Source organism: Eptatretus burgeri, chromosome 4, assembly GCF_056783735.1.
Source record: "Eptatretus burgeri isolate ZD-2024b chromosome 4, Ebu_testis_v1, whole genome shotgun sequence".
NCBI classification, from domain to species: domain Eukaryota; kingdom Metazoa; phylum Chordata; class Myxini; order Myxiniformes; family Myxinidae; genus Eptatretus; species Eptatretus burgeri.
The window spans coordinates 127,355,429-127,377,287 of NC_140964.1; the positions used below are offsets into that span (position 1 = coordinate 127,355,429).

Here is a 21,859-nt window from a genome sequence, read left to right on the forward strand (position 1 = left end):
TTTCCCATCCTCAAGAAGACCGACCCGCATGGGTTTGCCATCGGATGGAGGAATCCAAATTGGATAAAATGGACGGTGCGGTCGATACTTCCCGGATATTGATGGATGCTTCCATGTGGCGAGGCAGTTTTGGGACACCGGTGTGAAATGTTCAGCGTTGCTCACACAACATCTAAGTTTAAATCCGTATCTTAAAATAAATTTCAAAAAGAAATTGTACACAATTTTTAAATAATTTACTGTACTTTGTTGTCATCAGCAAAGCAGCTTTTAAGACAGCAAAATTCAAATCTATCACCAACCCCAAAACCCCATTCCCCTAAATGTGTTTTTTTTTAACCCTCAAAGAACAGACTTGTGCGGCTCATAATCGAGCACCATCTCTTGCTATTTAACTCAGCTGACACCTCCAATGCATCCATAAATTTCCAGGATAAACCCTCAGCGCCATTGTCCTCAGTACACAGAATCCAATCGTCGGGCAGTGGAAGGGCAAGACCTTTTCAAAGAAGCCAGAGATACAGTCTCTCGACGCACATTTCGCTCAAAAAGAACACGCGGAACACAGTTTAGCTTGTGAACACCCGTGTATATAATCGCACACATCGGAAATGATTGCAAAGGAAAAAAAAAATTACAAATAAACCCAAGGAGCCATACTGTGCGTACAGAAACAAAAATGGCACAGGATGAGGACAGGCTTTACCCCAGGCAATGACAAGTGACAAAAGGGCTGGGTCGGGAAAGTGAAGAGAAGAGGTTTCGTGGCTATGTGGAAGAGGAAGAAAACGAGTGTTTTGCCGAACAGTATCTTGTGTACACAGCACACGTGGGCCACCTCACAACCACTCCCCAGTCCACTTTATTTTGTTAACTGGGAAGTCGTTGGTAGAAATACATGTAGCCGAGGTCTCTGGGTGGTTTCTCTGATGCCGCGACCTTCTGGTCATTGTAGATCACCCACCTAAATAAAACGAGGCAATCGATCAGCTCGCCTCGGTATAAAGGCTGGCACACAGCTAAAAAGAGAATATGTGTTCAGTCATTTCAGGGTGTCGATTCAACGGTCTGCCGTACCTGCCGTCCTTGCGTATGTGGCACACATAATGACCACACATGGTGGACGTGCCCATATGACTGATGAAGGCAAAGAGCTGGTATTCTGTGGGAAAATGAATCAGGAAAAAAATTAACAAACACCAGCAGAGATCGAGTCCATAAAGGGGCTGTCACACCTTGACGATTTAGCCAGCGTATGCCGATTTATGAAAAATTTGTCTAAAACGCTGGCACACGTCGAATACGTTATGGGTAAGTTGTGTGTACGTTAAGAGCACGCTGAAAAACACTGCCATACGTCGTAGTACGCTGGCTTTCATCGTTGTACTTTGTGGTTGTTCGCAAATTTTAGCATGCTTGAAATTTTGCGACTATGCCGGCGTATGGCTCACACGTTCTGCATACGCTGGGAATAAGTTGTAGGCACGTTATGCGATCGTTGACACACGTTACTTGTAAGTTACTCATAAGTCGAAACACGTCGAGGTAATGATTAGCGTACCCGAAACTTATTTATAACCTATGGGTAACGTGTTGTAGGCACGTTACACGATCGTTGACACACGTCAAGGCACGTCACTTGTAAGTTACTCATAAGTCGAAACACATCGAGGTAATGCTTAGCGTACCCAAAACTTATTTCTAACCTGAGTAACATGCTTTGAATCTACGAGTAACGTAACTCCAACGCATATTGACGTATGTAGACGTATTTGATTGACGTCTTCCGGACAACCACATAACTTACTGAACGTGTTTCAAATTTACAGCTACCGTATAATGGCATATTGGCAGCGTTTAAAAAAAAAAAAAAAAACCAACACCAACACCAACTTCCGACATTTCGTCACGTGTTGTTACGTCACATCCGATTTCCTCTTCAGTTTGCTCGTCTTATTCTTAGTTCCTCCTCTGTGAATATTTTCTGTTTGAGGATATTGTCACGTCGACGTCGAAACTTAAAAGCAAATGTCCGAATATATTTTAAAATTCGTGATAGACTAAAAAAATATATATATAATAAAAACAACAACAACAACAACAACAACTTCAGATATTTCGTCACGTGCCTTCACGGAGCCAAGGAGAAAAAAAGAAAATATGCCTTGACGGAGAAAATAAGTTTCGGGTATGCTAAACATTACCCCGACGTGTTTCGACTTATGAGTAACTTATAAGGAACTTGTGTCGACGTGTGTCAACGATCGCATATCGTGCCTACAACTTATTCCCAGCTTAGCGGAACGTGTGAGCCATACGGCGAGTACGTCGTAAAATTTTCACCATGCTTGAAATTTCACGATGTACAAGGCGTATTACGACGTATGGCAGTGTTTTTCAGCGTGCTCTTAACGTATACACAACTTACCCATAACGCATTCGACGTGTGCCAGCGTTTTAGACAAATTTTTCAGAGGTCAGCATACGCTGGCTAAATCGTCAAGGTGTGACTGCGATGTTGACACTTCCAATTCTCAGGCAGTTATGATTTAAATCGGCGTGCGGCAGGTTTTTAATATGCTACGCCACGTGATCGTCGGCGATACGTGCAGCGCGCTATGCATACGTTAGACGATCGTTGGGCATAGGTTGTGAACGCCGACAACACGCTAATCATTCGTTGGTATGTTATCCATATGCGATTAAAACGTTATGTGTACGTTACTAATACGTTATGCATACGTCCAACTCGTTATGAATACGTCCAAAACTTAAAAAAGAACATCAAAATTTCAGCGTACGCCAACGTTTTACATACATTTTTATACGTTGCCATTGCTGGCTAAAACGTCAAGGTGTGACAGGGCCCGAAGGACGGGATTATCCCGGACAGGTTAAATACCACATTATTCCGGACAGGTTGATTCTCCCTCTTTTACAATTTAGAAATTACGATAACGGTTTCCACCGGGTGGGGTTATACGTCACACATTTCCATGAAGAGAATTGGGATCCTCCCCGACCCTGAACATCTGGGACCATCAATTTATTTTAGCCCCAAAAACCGTGCCATGCTGCCTTAAAGCCATGGAAGACAATGTGGAAGTTGGTTCCGTAAGTGGGGGGGGGGGGGAAGAACGAATGATTGAAGGTGAGCATCACGGTTGGGATAACAGCACTGAAGAATACACATTTTCGAAGAGAATTTGGGTTGAAGTGCCAGCTATCTGCACAACGAGTAACATGACATAAAACTTGTGATGAAGATGTGCTATACAGCCCAGGAGAGATGCAGACTGTACACTTACTTCCTGAACCATCCCGGACACTCGGCCCAACAGGTGTGGCTTCAGCTGCAGAGTCACTCCGGCTGGGGGGATCGGACGTCTCCATGGCGATCTCAGCATCCAACTCGTCCGCGTGGCTGAAGATCCAGTCAGCCGCACGTTCCAAATTGTTGTTCTTAATGCAGACATTCAATGTGGTGTAATAGCACAAAATGGGCAACAACATACAATCCAAATATATGAAAATCGAAGCTGCTATTTGCATGATTTCTAGCGGATTCAGCAGTGCTACTGATGTAGTGTCCCCTGTAGCTTTGAGCAGGAATCTAGGATTTGTTGAGGGTTCCGGCGATGACTAAAGAAGATATTAAACATGTCCTGGATTTTCAGGAAAAAAAGCGAATGATTTTCCCTCTTTATCAGATTAGTTACGACAGCAGACCCCAGCTTCATCTCCATCCGAGAGACGGTGCCCCCCCGAGCGATGCTACGCTCTGCCTGCAAAACACCATGGTCAAAGTATATTGTTGGGTTGAGAATCACACCAGGATGAGACGGCTCAAAGGCGGAGCGAGTATGCCCGCAACCTCAGAGCTATCCTGCAGGTCCAGTGTACCAAGATGAAAGTATCAATAAAATACAAATGAGAGTAAGCCAAAAACAAAGATGCGATCGATCAAAGACAAGAAAAGAAATAAGGCAAGGATAATTCCACGGACAATTGAGCATTACATGTTGCACTGTTTAATTAAACGTACGAGCGTACAAGACTCATCGCTTCAATGACAGCAACAACAATCTTTACTGCGATGGCTAATCTAAGAACAAAAAAGGATTCTTGGGAAATCCTGCCCTCCGTACGGGGATAACAAACACCACAAGTTGGCATTTGCAATTTCACCATATGTACCCATGATGCGTGTACCCATGCACAAACCAACCTATATTTATATATTACTTGGCAATTTTTATTGTTTTAACAAGTATGTTGATTGCGTGTCTGTCTGTCTGTCTGTCTGTCTGTCTGCTCGCCTCCAGCCCAAAAACCGCTCAACCGATCTTTCTGAAATTTTTGAAGATTATGGTCACAGACTCTGCGACGGTCCAGCATCGAAGTTTCATCAAATTTGGTCGACCAAAAACGTCAACATAACGCATATCCCAAAAACGCAAGTGATCTCACCGTGAAGGACTCATTCCATGCTACGCTCGAGTCTGTGGTTGAACAGTGCCCCAGGTAAGATACTCTTCTCGTCTTGGGGGATTTCAATGCATCGACTGGAATTGATAGGGATGGTTATGAGATGTGTGTTGGTCCCCATGGGTCTGGAACTGTGAACCAGAATAGCACGAAGTCATGGACTTCGGGTGGCCAGTTCATTGTTTCAGCACCCACAGGCTCATTGCTAGCTTGGTTTACCACGGTTCACCAAAATGGGGGTTTCAAACAGTCATTTTCTCACAATTCACAACAGATAAACAAATGAGTTGTCACCTGTCACCATCTCCTCCACGGCAGATCCATATATACAATGCTTCATCAATAGCCAATTTTCTTTCGGATAATGGATATCAACCCTGATACTGATTTATTTGGTGAGGTGGTAACCTTCGATCATCAAATATGGCATCAAATGTGAAAAACTGTTAATTAAGACGTTATCTAGATCGGTGAAGGAGTCACATGACCTCTCAAATGTGGAGCCATGCAATCGCACACAGCCATACCATCTCCATAAACAAACGTCGGCAGTAGAATGGGCCGTACTGAAGAGCTCAGTGACTTTCAACGTGTCACAGTCATAGGATGCCACCTTTCCAACAAGTCAATTCATCAAATTTATGCCGTGCTCGAGCTGCCCCGTTCAACTGCAAGCGCTGTTATTGTGGAGTGGAAACGTCTACGAGCAACAACAGCTCAGCTGCTAAGTGGTAGGCCACACAAGCTCACAGAACGGGACAGCCGAGTGCTGAAGCCTGCGGCATGGAAAAAAAAATCAACTGTTGCCGGTTGCAACACTCACTATCGAGTTCCAAACTGCCTCTGGAAGCAACGTCAGCACAAACACTGTTAGTCGAGAGCTTCATGAAACGGGTTTTCATGGCTGAGCAGCCGCACACAAACCTAAGATCACCGTGTGCAATGCCAAGCGTCGGCTGGAGTGGTGTAAAGCTTTCACCGCCATTGGACTCTGGAGCAGTAGAAACATGTTCTCTGGAGTGATGAATCATGCTTCACCATCTGGCAGTCTGACGAACGAATCTGAGTTTGGCGGATTCCAGGTGAACGCTACCTGCCCAATGCATAGTGCCAACTGTAAAGCTTGATGGGGAGGAATAATGGTCTGGGGCTGTTTTTCATGGTTCGGGCTCGGCCCCTTAGTTCCAGTGAAGGGAAATCTTAATGCTGCAGCATACAATGACATTCGAGACGATTCTGTGCTTCCAACTTTGTGGCAACAGTTTGGGGAAGGACCTTTCCTGGTTCAGCATGACAGTACCCCCATGCACAAAGCGAGGTCCATACAGAAATAGTTTGGCGAGATCAGTGTGGAAGAACTTGACTGGCCTGCACAGAGCCCTGACCTTCACACCATCGAACACCTTTGGGGTGAATTGGAATGCCGACTGCGAGTCAGACCTTATCGCCCAACATCAGTGCCTCACCTCACTGATGCTCTTGTGGCTGAATGGAAGCAAATCCCCACAGCAACGTTCCAACATCTAGTGGAAAGCCTTCCCAGAGAGTGGAGGTTGTTATTGCAGCAAAGGGGGGACCAACTCCATATTAATGCCCATGATTTTGGAATGAGATGTTGGATGAGCAGGTGTCCACATACTTTTGGCCATGTAGTGTACATACACTATTTGGTTAGTGATGAACCCCTTAGGATACCAGAATATAGAGTTTCATGACAGCTGTTGCTGCACGATCTGGGACGAAAAAGTGCCATATGCCACAAAGACACAGTCTTCGGCCTCACCAATGACAACCAGGAGGCAACACCACTTTTGTGGTTGGAAGTACTATGATGATTAACTTTGTATACAGGTTTCTTCATTGAAATCAACAGACTTCCCAAATGATCAATTCTGATTTGGCCATTGCCGGCCATTTGATTTCATCGATACTTCTTCGCAAACTTGAAGTGCCCTGGCCCATCAATGAGGTCAGAAGTTTTGTATTGGATGTTTTTGGGGAAGAGGATTTTTGTTATCTATGTGAAAAAAAAATTAATAAACCCTTGACGGCAAAGCCTTTCGGCCAATCCGATTCATCGAAGGACGTGCACTCGATCCAACAACTTGGAACCTTCCTGTGAAGTTCCAATTGTGTCTGAGTAGCAGTCTGGGAGAAATAGGAGTGACACAATTTTGCTGAGAGGAGGAGGAGGGGGGGGGATCCTCACAAGAGCAACAGGCCTCCAGCTTTTTGTTCAGAAGATAAAATAAATACCGGAAGAACCCTTTTTCAGAAGACGAGGTTTGAATAATTTGTAAGGCTGAAATTTGGTTCTGTTCTTGCGTATGGCAGTGACAATTTATTGGAAGAGGGGCTGTGCCGCTGATGCTGTGCCTCTCCACCGGTACACTGGTACTCATTTCGCCAACCTCGGAAGGATGACAGGGTGAGTCAGCCCCACCTGGTGTTTATTCAGCAGCCAATCGGGCTCAAACTCAGAACCCTAAGATCCCAAGCCAGCCACCCAAACCTCCAAGCCTTGGTTTTTCAAACCCGGGGGCACAACCCCAAGTGGGGTCGCCGAGCAAATTTCGTGGGGTCGCCGAGCAAATTCCGTGGGGTCGCGGGTGTCCGCATGCAGCGAAAAAAAATTGTCTATTTTCGATCGGTGTTCGCTTTCACGGGATGTAATATAAAGGTTCATTCAAACGTATGGGAACCGGTGCAACATGACGCTTGGAATGGGATCCAGCCCATGCGCGGGCTCGCTGAAGGGCGGTTCATTTTGGCAGGAAATTCGTGGTTTGATCCACGGCCTCTCAGACTCAGACTCTATCATTAACGTCTATTCACGTCTCCACATAGGACTCGAGACCTTATTTGTGATGGCAGCACTGGCCACCAGCAAATCTCGAGAACGTTGTTACCAGGATAAATTTCTGGACCTTGGATTTTACTACGTAGTGGATAAAAGTGGGGCACAGAGGCCTCGGTGTGTGATTTGTTTCGAAGTGCTTTCTACGGAGTCTATGAAACAAAATAAGTTGCAGAGGCATTTGACTACAAAACATGCGCCTTATCAGGATAAGGAGAGAGCGTTCTTTGAGAGGAAACTTTTTGCACTCAAGAATACGCGTCTTGACAGAGAGGGTACATGCCATCAGACCAATTATCGGGCATTAGAGGCCTCGTATCGAGCGTCGCTCCATGTTGCCAAGACTAAAAAGCCTCACTCCATTGCGGAAGAACTCGTGCTGCCATGTGCAAATGACATGGTATCTCTGATGGTTGGGGAGGAAGCGGCGAAGAGACTGGCAGTTATACCCCTCTCTGACAACACCATCCAATGCGGAATTGAAGATATGAGTCTGGACGCAAAGGCTCAGGTCGTACAGAAGATCAAGGAATCGCCGTGGCACGCCATACAGTTGGACGAGTCCACTGATATCGCATCGTACGCGCAACTCATCGTCTGGGTCCGCTTCATCAAGGCTGATAACTTTGTCGATGAGCCTCTGCTCATCAAACCATTGGAGGCCACCACCAAAGGCGAGGACATTTTTGGGAAAGTAGAGCAGTTTTATCGTGACCATGATCTGGACTTCGGAAAGTTGATCGGTTCTACAACAGACGGCGCGCCAGCAATGTTAGGAGTGCGTTCTGGATTCAAGGCTAAATTGCTTGAGGTGGCTCCTCAGACCTCCATGGTACACTGCATGATTCACCGAGAAGCGCTCGCCTCTCGTACTTTTCCAGAAACCTTGCAGAGCGTGCTCCCAGAAGTCGTAAAAATGGTGAATCACATCAAATCGAGCGCCCTCAACACTAGGTTATTCAGGCTATTCTGCCAGGAGATGGACGCCGACCATAAGAATTTGCTATTCTACACTCAAGTCAGATGGTTATCTCAAGGAAACCTTCTTCTGCGCGTTTACATCTCAAAGATAAACTGAAGGAGTTCCTACACACACAAGGGAAAACGGCATGGGTAGCGTTGCTTGAGTCGGACTCTTGGCTGTCAGAACTGTGCTATCTCGTTGACATCTTTGAATGTCTCAATGTCCTCAACCGCTCCCTCCAAGGCAAAGACGCCAACCTCATGATTTTTCACGACAAAATGAGCGGATTTCTGGCGACTCTAAAATTACTGGCAGACAAAGCAGCTGTAAAGCGCTTCAGCCTTTTCCCCCATCTGGTGGAGCATCTAACGACCTGCCAGTATGATGATACTGAGCTCGACAGTCTTTCTGGGGAGATAGCACGTCACCTTCGGTCGCTCATTGAACAGTTCGAGCACTATTTCCCTGAGCTGGATGTGCAGTCCTTTTCTCTGGTTCGGGACCCTTTCACGGCTTCACTGGACTCGATTGCTGATGAAGATGATACAGCACAGGAAGAGCTTGTACAGCTCCAGCAGGATTCAGGAGCACAGGCTCTTGCATGGACGAATTCGTTGTCGACATTCTGGTGCGAAATACTGCCGTCGTATCCGACCCTGTCACGGCGCGCCATTAAGGTTCTCATGCCATATCCTTCATCATACTTTTGTGAGCAGTCGTTCTCCACCATGGTGGTCATTAAAACAAAGAACAGAAATCGCCTAGAAATGGAGCATGATATGATCCTGGCATTGTCATCTACTTCTCCACGAATAGAGAAGTTGGTTTCTGAAAAACAGGCTCATCCTTCTCATAGTTAGGGAATTTTAGCAAATTATATTGACCATCTGTGAAAAAATTGCTTACCAAAAAATTTCTTCACTAACGTATTCATCTCGGTGTCTACTACAACCTATCAATTAGTGCAAACCAAAATCCTTGTGGAAAATTCTGGGGAGCCAATCAATGTTCGGGTGCTCAGAGGGCCTGCGCGAAAAAAAAAAATCGGAAAAATTAACTTTTGACAATATTGACTTGTGGGATGTCTAACTAGGGGTTTTTTGGGGTGCTGAATCTATTCCAACCATTAGATTTGAGGAAAAATGAATCCCTGGCCGTAAAATATTGATACGATACATTTTTAGATATCTCAGACTGTGTTTTGCGGTAATTTGGCTCAATTGATTCAGATTGTTCAAATTGTGCTGAAACCAGCATACAACATTTTTGAAACCACGACTATATTGTTGGTTATACTTGTGCTCATGCTCAGTAGAATTCTCTGTGTTAGCTGACGTTAGTTAAGAGCTTTTAGCTATAAAATTATTGTGTACCGGACTCAATAGAAGTTGAATCTATTCAACGTAGAGTCGACCTATCAATGTTAAAACACATCACTGTATGTTCCAGACCACACAGGTCATCTCAGCTGCATCATTGGAATGCTCAATACCTTCGCAGCAGCGGGCCACCATCAGTACGCAAAGGGAGCAAGGCTGAATGTACAGCTGATGCATCAGCGACAGGAGAGTCCCATGTTCCAGGAAACTCTATCCAAGTTCACTTTGTACGGCAACCATGTAGTCAGGTTCTCAGACCATGAATGGTCCGGCACATGGACCGACATCACGATAGAAACCACACTCATGCGTGAGGCAAAATCCTCCGGTGGTCTAAACAGAGGCCTCTTTCGGAATGAGTCTTCTCATAAGTCTTGGGTTCAGACTCTGAACCACTTCTCGTTCATTCACCAAGAGCTAGAAAGAAGCATGGTCAAATGTGGGGTACCTGTCCACACCGACGTTAAAAGAGCCCAAATGGAGAGATAACTATGCTGTCAACACCATAGTTGGGTGGTTGGAGGAAGTCAACCCTTTCGATGCCACACGGGACAAGAAGACTCTGGTGTCCTTCTCAACCGGGTTCAGCAGCACTCCCGAAGATCAAGTCAACGCTGATCAAGCAGAAGAAGTTGACAGAGCCATGCAGGCTAAGATGGATGGGAAAACTGTTGTGGATGCAATGGTAACTAAACACAAGGTCAAATCACTTGCAAGCCTCAGATCTGGACCCAAAGTCAATGGCGAGAAGCTGGTCATTGACTCACTGAAGCTATTCAACCGCCTCATTGTCATCAGTGAGCATGAAGTCAAGACCAAAGAAGCTCTGCGCTTTGAGTTGACGCCAAAACCGGTCTGTTTGACAAAAATCAAAAGTTGCGAAAGCCAGACAAGGCTGCCCTAGCAAGGTCCCTGAAGGCATGTGTGGCACCTGTTGAACAACCCCCCTGCACAAGCCTTGTGGTTGATGGTGGGTGACTCCTGCACAATGTCAAGTGGGAGGCTAACCTTACTTGGAAGGATGTTGCCGAGAGCTACCTCCGGTTTGTGAAGTCCATGGGGAGCCATCGCCTCCGGATAACGGTGGTCTTTGACGGATATGGCAGCTCCACTAAGGACCACGACCACTTGAGATGAACAAAGAATGCATGATGTGACATTCAGATTCGTCTGGATCTCAAAATCATCATTGCAAGAGAAAAGTTCCTCGATAACAAGAACAACAAAGCCCAGCTCGTTCTGCTCCTTGCTGAGACATTTAGTAGGAATGGAATCAGTGTACAGCAATGCTCCGATGATGCCGACACCTCCATCGTCCGCGCAGCTCTAGATGAGGCAAGAGTCCCCTGTCGAGGTGAGGGCTGAGGACACAGACGTCCTGGTTATGCTGATTCATCGTGTTGCAGACCATCCGATCTTCCTCACGACAGCCAAAGAAACATCTTACGATGTCGGAAAGATCCGGGAGGCCCTCCCAGAGGTATACCGGAGGTATCTCATCTTCTTGCACAGCTTCTCTGGCTGCGATACAGTGTCTGCAATTTTTGGGTTTAGCAAAACAACTTTGCTAAGCAAGCTCTGCAAGACTGATGAAGCAGAGAGGGCAATGGACGTGTTTATGGACATCCGAGCTGAGAAAGGTGATATCATTAAAGCAGACTGTGATCTTTTCATGCTCATGTTCCATGGGAAATCCTCCAAAGACTTGGAAGACTTGAGATTCGACATCTTCAGCAAGCAAGCTGCTACTGGGAGCATAAAACCTGAGAACCTCCCCCCCCCGACAACAGGAGCTACAGCACAGCACTCTCTCCGAGCTTACCTCCAGATTAGAGACTGGCTGATGCTGCAAAGTCCATCGTCGGATGCCCGGGACTATGGATGGCAACTCACTGAGCAAGGATATGCACCAGTCCCTTCTGCAGACCCCATTGACCAGACTACCTCCTGACGTTTGCCAGCTGCAACTGTGCGGGGGACTGAAGCTCACTCAGGTGCTGCTGTAAAAAGCAAGGAGTCAAGTGTATTTCTGCTTGCGGCATCTGTCATGGTAACTCTTGCCTGAACATAAATCAGCTGGATGACAAGAGGAGTGAGGAAGATACTGGGAGTTTGATGAATAAGGTTGTAAAAGCTGACTAAGCAACATTTCCATTGAGCACAGTTCTGTTAAAAATGTCAATAAAATATATTTTATATGATCAAGGAGTGTTTTTTTCTCAAAAATAATGGTTGGAATCAATTCAGCACCCCAAAAACCCTTAGACATCCCACAAGTCAATATTGGCAAAAGTTAATTTTCCGATTTTTTTTCGCGCAGGCCCTCTGAGCACCCGAACTTTGATTGGCTCCCCAGAATTTTCCACAAGGATTTGGGTTTGCACTAATTGATAGGTGTTAGTGGACGCCTAGATGAATACGTTAGTGAAGAAATTTTTTAGTAAGCAATTTTTTCACAGATGGTCAATACAATTTGCTAAAATTCCCTAACTATCACCGATATATCTAAATGTCATTCGGACTAAACTTCTGAAACATTCAACTGTACTATTTGGATACTGTCGGCTATTCTACATTTACTCGTCTATGAAAACATGACGAGGGTGAATAAAGCAAACAGTAAACGTTAGTGTCATATGAAATCTTATCTTATATATTATGAATTGGGTGTTGAATCTTTTGGGTCGCGCGATGTAGAGGGGGTTCTGAAATTGGGTCGCCACTAAAAAAAGTTTGAAAACCACTGCTCTAAGCCAACACCAGGCATTGAAATTTGGTGAAAATTAAATAAGAGTAATATTGCTTTGCATCATGTTGATAATTAATAAATGCAGATGTGCTTCTCAAATAAAATCTCTTATTTGAGGCAAAATTCCAGTCCGTGGTAATTTCTTATGCCTGATAATCACTGGGGAGAAAAGGATAAAATGCAAACAGCAAAAGGTCGGCCATGATAAGATAAATAAATAAACAAACAAACATGGTTTTAAAACCTCTCACCGTAGCACGGAGAGCCTTAACGGCCTGCTCTTGTGTAAAGCCCATGGAGACGATCATCAAAATGCTCTCCTCGGGAGGCGGGGGTCCCTGAGGCGTCCTCGAACCAGCAGACGGAGACGTCGCTCCTGAACCCGTCACAAGTAGAGGGCTGGCGAAGTCTGCGATGGGATGAGGTGGTGGTAGGAGGCAGCGGAGCACCGTGCATCAATGAATGTGCGGAAAGTGGAGTTAACGTTACGAACAGCTCATTATTTAATGGCATCAATCATTGGTAAAAAATGGTTCCCAAGTTTATATCCAAACTGAGGCAAAGAAACAGACAATATACCAAGAAACAATGCAGTGACCACTACCACATAATAATCATCATCATCATACATCAATGCACCAAGCAAAATAACTCTACAATTCATCCAACGCGTTGGAATCCTCACACAGCTCTTGGTCCTCGGATAGAATCCCAACAGAAATGAGTCGGACTAAGAAGTGCCGTTCGATGCAGGGGCTGCCGGAGCGGAGTGCTCACTTTGTTCGAAGGGTGTGTGAAGCTGCACATTCCATATTCTTGCACTCACTTGCGGACAATGAAGTACATTTTTGCGGTATCCTGAGAAATTGATTTTCAAAGTCGAGGACATGGTTGACCGCCTTGCTGTATGACCATTTGCTGGTCTTTAACCACCACAGCAACCCGATGATTGTTGAGTCTCAAACCTGGACAAATTGGATTTGGTATCAATTTCATTCAGTGTTGACATGTCAAGCGATGGATTTCTTCATCTTCTTCTGCATTTCCATTTATATTGGGTGAGGTCTAATGGTAGCAAGCTACTGCCCACCCACCTTTTGTACAATACTCTACTGCACTCTATTCCAACCAACTCTCTACTCTCCCACCAACCCCACCTTACTTCCATCCCTCCTCACACAATCTTCCCATCTCAACCAAGGTCTACCGCTTTTCCTCCTACCTTGCTCACACAAACTGTCCGCTTTCTTTGCCATTTTCTCTTCCTCCATCTGCACTCGATGCCGAGACCACCTGAGTTGACTGTGCATCAATCTACCTGACAAGCTCATCCTCACATTGATCTCCTTCCTCAATTCGTCCATCCTTTTATCCACCCTCTCTACTCCTGCTATCCTCCTGATCCAGTTGTTTTCACAGACCTGCAGCCTCTGATGTTGCTTATGTGTTCGTGCCACAGTCTTCAAACCATAAAGGTAGGCTGCCGTTACACAAGACCCCAGAACTTTCCCTTTCAATTTCTTTGACATTTTCCTGTTTGCCAAGATTCCCTCCACTTTCCGACATGCACATGCATCCACCGGTATCAGTCACCTCTGCGTCCGAACTACTATACTCGGTCACTGTTCCACTTAAGTACCCAAATCTGCTTCCCTGCCAGATCTTCTTCACCTCTAAACTGTTGTTCAGCTCCTTTCTCTTCTGTCTGACCCACATAGCCTCAGTATTCTCCAGGCTCATCAACGTCTCTGACGACATCAGATTGTGCTTTTCCAAATCTAAACTCATGTCCGCTACTTTTTGTACCCCTTTTCTATCAGTGGAATAGATCTTTAAATCCATACAATCTTGTTCTTTGCTTTAGTCCTTTGATATGGTGACCCACTGCCATTTCATCTCGTCTCATCTTCCATTCCGATCGACTCTTGCTGGACATGACCCTGTGTATACATATAACTTTCTGTGCATGCAATCACTGTTCGTTTGGAATGTGCTGTGTCTCTAGTTGTTGTCCAGTCTGTCTTTCCTTTGCTCATTTGTTTTTCTTTACCTCTTGTCCTCCCACCACACTCGGTGGAGTAATGATGCGAACATCTGCGCCGACCGGTCTGGGAGGTCGGAGGTTCGAACACTGGCTGAGTCATACCAAAGACTTTTAAAACGGGTTCGAGCTGCTTCCTCGCTTGATGCTCAGCATTTACAAGGACAGGACATGGACAAACAATGCTGGGAAGGCAATGACGAACCACCCAGTTTAACACTTGCCAAGATACCTTCAGCAGCAAACGCTCTGTAAAGAGTGTGGTCCTTAAAAAAAAATCTTCCCCTCCTGTTCCTTTCTGGTGTTGACCTATCACCCTCTGTTGTCAAGCTCTTCCAAGAGCCTTGACCTCTGTATTAAAAGAAACCTCGAGTAACAACACATGTCTGTTACAAAATGAAAACCACACTATTAGAACAGTGATGTCGATCAAGCAAGCAATCAGAAGACACTATCAAAAGCACTTCAAAAAGCAATCAAATTGCCTCAGAAGACTGTCACTCTGATGTTGCAGTGAAGTTTGACAAACATTCACTTTTCCATTATTAACAGCAAGTGGGTCCAATTTGACCCCCATACCAGGGTCATCCATGTGTGCCATCAGCCAGTTCAGTGCTGGCTCAATGCCAACATTCCCTGTAAAGTAGACAGCCTTGCGGCAGGCCTCTGGAGGAAAACCCATCTCCCCAAGCTGGCCAATAACAACCTCGTCCAAATCTGGGGCTGAGGGTCAGGAAGGGCCAACACAAGTAGAGTGAAAATACAATATAACATGGAGGAGAAAGGAGAGGTAAGGAAAGGAGGGGAGCAAATGCTGTAAACAGAGCAGCTGACACAATAATTTCAGCAAATGTAGAAGCTGCGTACAATGGGTCATGATAGCAATTTTCACAGCCGAACGAACGCTTTATCATCGTAGTGGCGGGGTAGGGGAGAAGAGCAGTTTGCTGATGGAAATTAGGTGACAAGGGAATGAGCAGAATGTTTCACACAATTCGTACGAAAGAAAAAGATGAGGAATGGCATATGCCTGAGCAATGAAGCAGGAAAGGCCAATATAATAGAGCGTGACGGAATAAGCGAGAGCTTTCAGGTTGAGAAGGCACATAAAAGTGCAAAACAAGCGAGACAATGAGAAAATCACGTGTGGAAGGAAGGCAAGAAGGAAAAACAGGCACTAACTGGAAGGAAAGGTGGAGGGAGAGATCAGAAGCCCGTCCCAGCTGCCGAAGCCAGGGATACCTTTGGGTTCCTCCGGGGTGGCGAGCGGGGGGGGCGCTAACTCGGGCAGTTCCAATTCGCCTGGTTGTAGCCCGCCCCCCCGCAGTGCTGACAAGTCCAGCTCATTTGGCATGTCGATCGAAACGTCTGATGGGTATACAGGTTTGTGGACATTGCTGGATAACTGATCGATTACAAAATTATCAAAAAATAAATAAATAATACAAACATGCAATTTCAATTACTCCCCGAGAAGTCAACGATCGTACCCATTGTACCCTTTAAACTCATGTGCGGGCTCAAACAAGAGGAAGAATGGGAGGAAATGTACCGAGCTTCTTGGGAACCCAGTCGAGACCGAACGTAAACTTCTTCACCTGCAGAACGAGGAACTCTGGGAAGGAAGCAAAGCGTGTTGTCCTAAAGAGGCCGGGCAGAAGGTATACAATAGAGGAAGGGGGGGAGGGGAGAAACGGAGAAGAGGACACCTTGGAATACATTACTATATACACCTCAGCAATACCAATACATTATGAGAAATGCTTTATTAGAATACCAATCACGGCTTCGACGTTGTTCCAACATGCAGGTGTTAATTCATAAAGGTACATGTTCACAAAGAAAAACAAATGTGACGTTTTTCAGAGGTAAAGTGTGCGTGAATGGACGTTAGTTCGTCGAACCTTCAGACGAGTTAATCCTTCCGGCATCATGGATTACATGAACGGATCAAATCTGTGACCACTACATGAGCATTTGATCCGAGTCGACTCACTACGAGAGGGCGCGACGTGCCATTCAAAGGGGCCGGATGAAGAAACGATTGCGGCAACAGCAGTTACGCGATGGAACGCCACACAATCTCATGACGACGACCAGTTCGTAACATGCCACCCGACCAGTATAAAGTATTTTTTTTATTTCAAAGCCAACATTCGAATAGGGATCATGATTAATGGGAAATGATCACGACTAGTTTATCACAGATTTTTTTGTGCAAAGTCCAATAGGATGCTGTGCAGAGATAGCACACTTACCTTTGAATTTTCTAACATGGGTTTGACTCCTGGTTTTACAATAAACCATCGGATTGGCGCTTCAGAGGCAGGGTGTTGCATCACAAGATGTGCCATCCCTCAGATGGACGTTAAACCGAGTGTCCCGTCTGCCGGCATTAGTTGGTGGATGTTAAAGATCTCACAGTATCCTTCGTGAAGAGCAGGTAAGCTATGGCCGGTACCATGAACAAATTATAAATTCCTGCCCTAACCTACAGGGGGTACTGTATCAGCGGCACAGCCATACCCTCAGCCAATGATGCTACTCGCAGCCGTGTGCTACAAAATCGAAGAAGAAGAGAAGAAGAAGAAAAATGCTGTCAGAGACGAGGATTAATGATAACTTGTGAAAATCCACATGACCAGCGCACAGCACCCCCTTTTTGGTCCAACGTGGAGAGATTTCCCAACTGCCTCCCTCTTTTGGACTCAATGTTGATTATAGCAACATCAAGAATGCAGCATTTTAAAGGACAGAGAATCAACACTCGAGTGCACACAATTCATTTTAAAAGAGCACGACAATATGCTGTGTCGGAGCACACAAGTCATAAAAAGAAACTTGTTTTATGAAGATCTGATGTAACTGCTTGAAGAAAGGAAAGGGAAAAATAGAAGGGAAAAAGATTTTGGGAGGCAGGAGGGGGAATGGGTAGAAAAGAGAAACGAGGTGAGCAGAGAAAAGACAAAGGAGATAAACAGAATGGGTGTGCAGAAGAACAAAATTAAACTACTTTTTCACGTATTAATCTCTTCAACTAAAAAAAATATAATTCATAAAATAATTATCTCAACCATCTCCATTATCGTATGCTCGAAAATTAGGAATGTTTTAGCGGCCAAAATGGGAAAAGCAAGACACCTCACCACCTCCGAACCTGATGCAAAAAAAAATATTAAAAAAAAAAAAATCAAGACAAACAGCAACAACAGTAAAAAAAAAACAAGAACCTCTCCTTACTTGACAGCGGTAGACTTGGCGAGAAGAGCACTGCTCCAGAACTCTTCGACACTCTCAGGCTCGGCAAAGGCACTCAAGCACGCCTCAAAGGGGATGCGAGCACGGGTCGGCTCAGGGGGCGGACGTCCCTCCGCTTCGGCCTGGCGTCGTTGCTCATCACATTCTGCTAGCTCGGCTGATCCATGCGACAACGGCAAACAGATGGGATGAAAAGCTCATCCTCGGACAAGCGATCATCCGAAATCAGCATCTCAAACGTATAATTAAAAAAAAATTAAATCCCATTACATTCCCACTCTTTCCCGCGTTTGCTCACAAGCCTGCATGTTTGGCTGGTATTCTATTAAGGAGCGATTTTGCACTCTTTTGACTTGATCTTTGAACATATCCACCAACAGAAAGTAAACCCTCTAATATCGTGAGTTCCAATATTGTTGGTTTCTACCAATCGCGGGAAACCAATTGTGTTCTGATCTCATTGTCGTGGAATTTAAATTTCGGCCAATCGCGGATTTTGAGCTGAGTTGAGTCAGTGTTTGCGTTCACATGTACGATTACCACCATTCAGAACTAAGCTAAGTTTAATGATGAATCGTCATCGACAACGAAATGACTGACAAACGAAGATCCTGAAAAATTAGATCCACAAGATCTAGTCGACACGTAACAGTTAATAATGGCATGAAAACTGCGTCCGCGTGTACGAGTGACCTCCCATTACGAGCCTTTCGTCGTTTCCTCGCACACCGTTAATTACAGTCATCAGATCAGCAAACAGGAAAGAACCTAAATTTAATAATGAATAGTCATCGAACAGGAAATGACGTATGGAGATCGTGTAATACTAGATCGACAAGACCGAGTGAACACACAACAGTTAATAATGGCACCCAAATGTAAAGCGATGGACAAAATTAATCATGCCGAAAGGTAGAGAAAGGTTATGACTATGACATTGTGTGAAGAAATCGAGTTGTTAGACACGTCGGCATGACATGAAAACGTGGCATCTGTGCACCGCCATTACCGGATCAATGAATGAACTGTGTGTAAACGCGAGTTAAATATCCATGCAAGGGTTCATGTTAACAAGCGCAAACATCTCATTCCAATCCTATGATCCTCATTTTGAAAGGAAGGAAAAAGTGCTTTATGTTTGGATTGAGGACCAGAGAGTTGGTGTCAAAGCCACCCAATGCTCGCCTATTTATACATTTATCGTTTTTAAAAGACTAGTCTAATAATATTTTTTATAAAGCATTGCAGTGAAGTCTGATCCAAATAATTTTAAAGCAATATATGTATTTGTATATTGTAATCAGTAAAAAATAGTGTGGTAGATAAAAATATTAGAAAGGAAATAACTTGCACCAAAAACTAACATTTTCACGCTCACGCTCAAAGACTAGTCTAATAATATTTTTCAAAAAGCATTGCAGTGAAGTCTAATCAAAATAATTTTAAAGCAATATATGTATTTGTATATTGTAATCAGTAAAAAATAGTGTGGTAGATAAAAATAGTAGAAAGGAAATAACTTGCACCAAAAACTTTAACATTTTCACGCTCACGCCAGGGGTATCGCTATAGCTTTCTGTTCTTCGCACAGGCGAGCTAAAAATGACTGAGTGGACCAGTGTACAGGAGAAATCATTGCAGATTTATCAACGTTTCCACAAAGGACCCGGGGCTTAACGCTGCATTTCAACCACAACTCGTGGAACTAATCGAGGCGAAGGGATTTATGTGTTGGAGCAGGTTTTTAATGCCGGAGACGGGATTATTTTGGAAGAGGATGCCATATTGTACCTTCCAGTCCAAGCAGGGAAGATCTGTTCCGAGTCAAGGTGACTAAGAATTGTTTTACCCTTGTTCTATGTGGCAATGCAGCAGGCGTCTTCGTTGTGCTCCCGATGATCCAACAGCCATCACAAGTTCTACATCCACATCATTCTAGCCCTCCACCCGAGCCACAGCATGTAAGATGTTTACACTCACCCACATTGCTGTTTTGGAATAAATTTAAAATCGTAAAACTCGTGTTTTTGTTGAATTTACAATGTATTCATATGTTTATTTCAATGTTATAACATTATATATTGTTAAGGATTCAACGAGGGAGCGATTCTCAACGCACTCCGGCCGTCTCCGGGATCTATAACGCCTGCCGGCTCAGCACAGGCCTCGAGTCACGCGCCTTCAATCGCGATACCAACGTAATCCTTGTACCTTAACAGTTGGGGAAATAGAACCCCTGGTTACAGACTGGTTGTGTCAGATGCAGAGCGTTTTCTGCCAGTCTGGAACCATTTTGGTTTTATATGCCAATCGAACGGATCGTTCCTCGACGCGACAAATTAATCCATGGCGGCAACTTCATACGAATTAACCAGATTTATTGGGGAACATCGGGGATCACAACAAAAGCAAAATTCACGACAATGCTTTTATTAACAAACCTCAACCCATTCTTAACTAGGGAACCACGGTCTACAGGTTTCGAGGGGATCGCTACCGAAATATGCCTTATACAACACGTGCAGACAAAGACAAACAGCATGCATGCAAGACAAGACAGAGGACTTGGTGATGGCTCATGGACGAGAGGAAGCGTCAAGAAGCACGAATGTCGCTCGTAACAAGCAGGTGTCCACGGGTTCGAACTCCCAGCTCGAATCATGCTGCGTGGCAAAATGGCGCTTGTCCTTCTGTCGCAGACCTCACGCGCGCGGTCTACGCACGCTCTGGCCCCGCGCAATGTCGACGGCACAAGTCCCGCCAGATCAACGATGGGCCTCAGCCAATCTCTCTCCAGGATCCAGCATACAAATCCAGGCCTGGCCCGTTCACCAGACAAGGCCCAAATCGAGGTCCGAGCTCCACAGGCGGATCGACAACGTGTCAAGCCGTGAGGTGAGGAAGGACGGAGGCTCCACGGCCAGACGCAGGCCGAACCTGTCGATCACCGGCTCGATGTGCAGGCACAGCCTCTCTTACGTTCGCTCGCTTCAAAAACATGAGCACTCTTTTTACGAAGCCTTCGTTCGCTCCTTCGACACACGAGGACGCCTTCCTCTCAGCAACTCAGTTTTCCAAAACTGAAAGCTCCCTTTTTCCTTTCGTTTCTTCCTTTCGTTCCAACAGCATGCCTCTCGGCGAAAAACCGACAAAAATCTCCGCCCCTTCCTCCCCTTCGCTCCACCTCCTCCCCTTGGCCACACCCTCCCAGCTGACTGGGCGGGGCCTATCATCCGTAGAGGGAAGGAAGAAGAGGCGGCCCTCGTTTCACCACCACTGTACGAACATAAAAAGTCTCTTCCACCTCCCGACACACATATAACGTCCTTTTTACCAAACAACCCATCTATACATGCATTTAATGGGGGATCTGAGTTAATCCTATATTCAGTAGTCCAACAAGGGCCATTTCCGTCGTAATATATATTATATATATATATATATTATATATATATATATATTATATATATATATATATTATATATATATATTATATATATATATATACCAAGAGTAATGTGTTCATTTCTGGCTGCCGTCGATCTTCCTCAATATTTACGCCACCATCTGCTTGAGCACCAGCATCCAGAGCAGTCAGGCTTTACACCAAAGATGTCAATGATTGACCGTATCCCTGCTGTTCGGGTCCTCACCGAACCAGACGAGAGTTTCGGCAGGGGCTGCTTGCAGCCTATGTTGATCTCTGTAAAGCGTTCGATTCAGTGAATCGGGATGTCCTCTGGAGGATTCTTGGTCTTCGTGGGGTGCCACCAAAACTGATCGATCTGATGTCTGAACTCTACTCTGGTACTGAGAGTGCTGTGAAATGTGGTGGTACCATCTCTGACTTATTTCCAGTTGTTACTGGAGTTTGTCAGGGGTGTGTCCTGGCCCCCACGCTTTTCAGCACTTGTATGGACTGGATTCTGGGGAAGATGTCGGGGAGATCAAGCTGTGGTGCATCGTTTGGGAATGTCAAGATCTCTGACCTTGATTTCACAGATGATGCAGTTATCTTTGCGGAGACTTGAGATATCCTTTTTGGGGCCCTCGAGGTGTTGAATGAGGAGTCGGAGCCGCTGGGATTATGGGTTAACTGGGTCAAAACTAAGATCCAGGCGTT

At 45.2% G+C, this 21,859-nt stretch overlaps 1 protein-coding gene across 1 annotated transcript in view; it reads right to left on the bottom strand.

Moving 5' to 3' along the window:
* Window positions 1–214: 214 nt before the first annotated feature.
* LOC147029067 (ubiquitin carboxyl-terminal hydrolase 5-like) overlaps window positions 215–21,859 on the bottom strand; it is a 76,409-nt gene continuing 54,764 nt past the window's right edge. The window contains exons 11-18 of the mRNA XM_085876575.1: window positions 17,719–17,893; window positions 16,031–16,119; window positions 15,661–15,846; window positions 15,058–15,201; window positions 12,689–12,846; window positions 3,309–3,462; window positions 1,078–1,162; window positions 215–964 (exon numbers count right to left, since the gene is read on the bottom strand). Coding sequence (XP_085732701.1) covers window positions 871–964; window positions 1,078–1,162; window positions 3,309–3,462; window positions 12,689–12,846; window positions 15,058–15,201; window positions 15,661–15,846; window positions 16,031–16,119; window positions 17,719–17,893 — 1,085 coding nt within the window. The 3' untranslated portion in view covers window positions 215–870. The remainder of the gene's footprint in view (window positions 965–1,077; window positions 1,163–3,308; window positions 3,463–12,688; window positions 12,847–15,057; window positions 15,202–15,660; window positions 15,847–16,030; window positions 16,120–17,718; window positions 17,894–21,859) is intronic.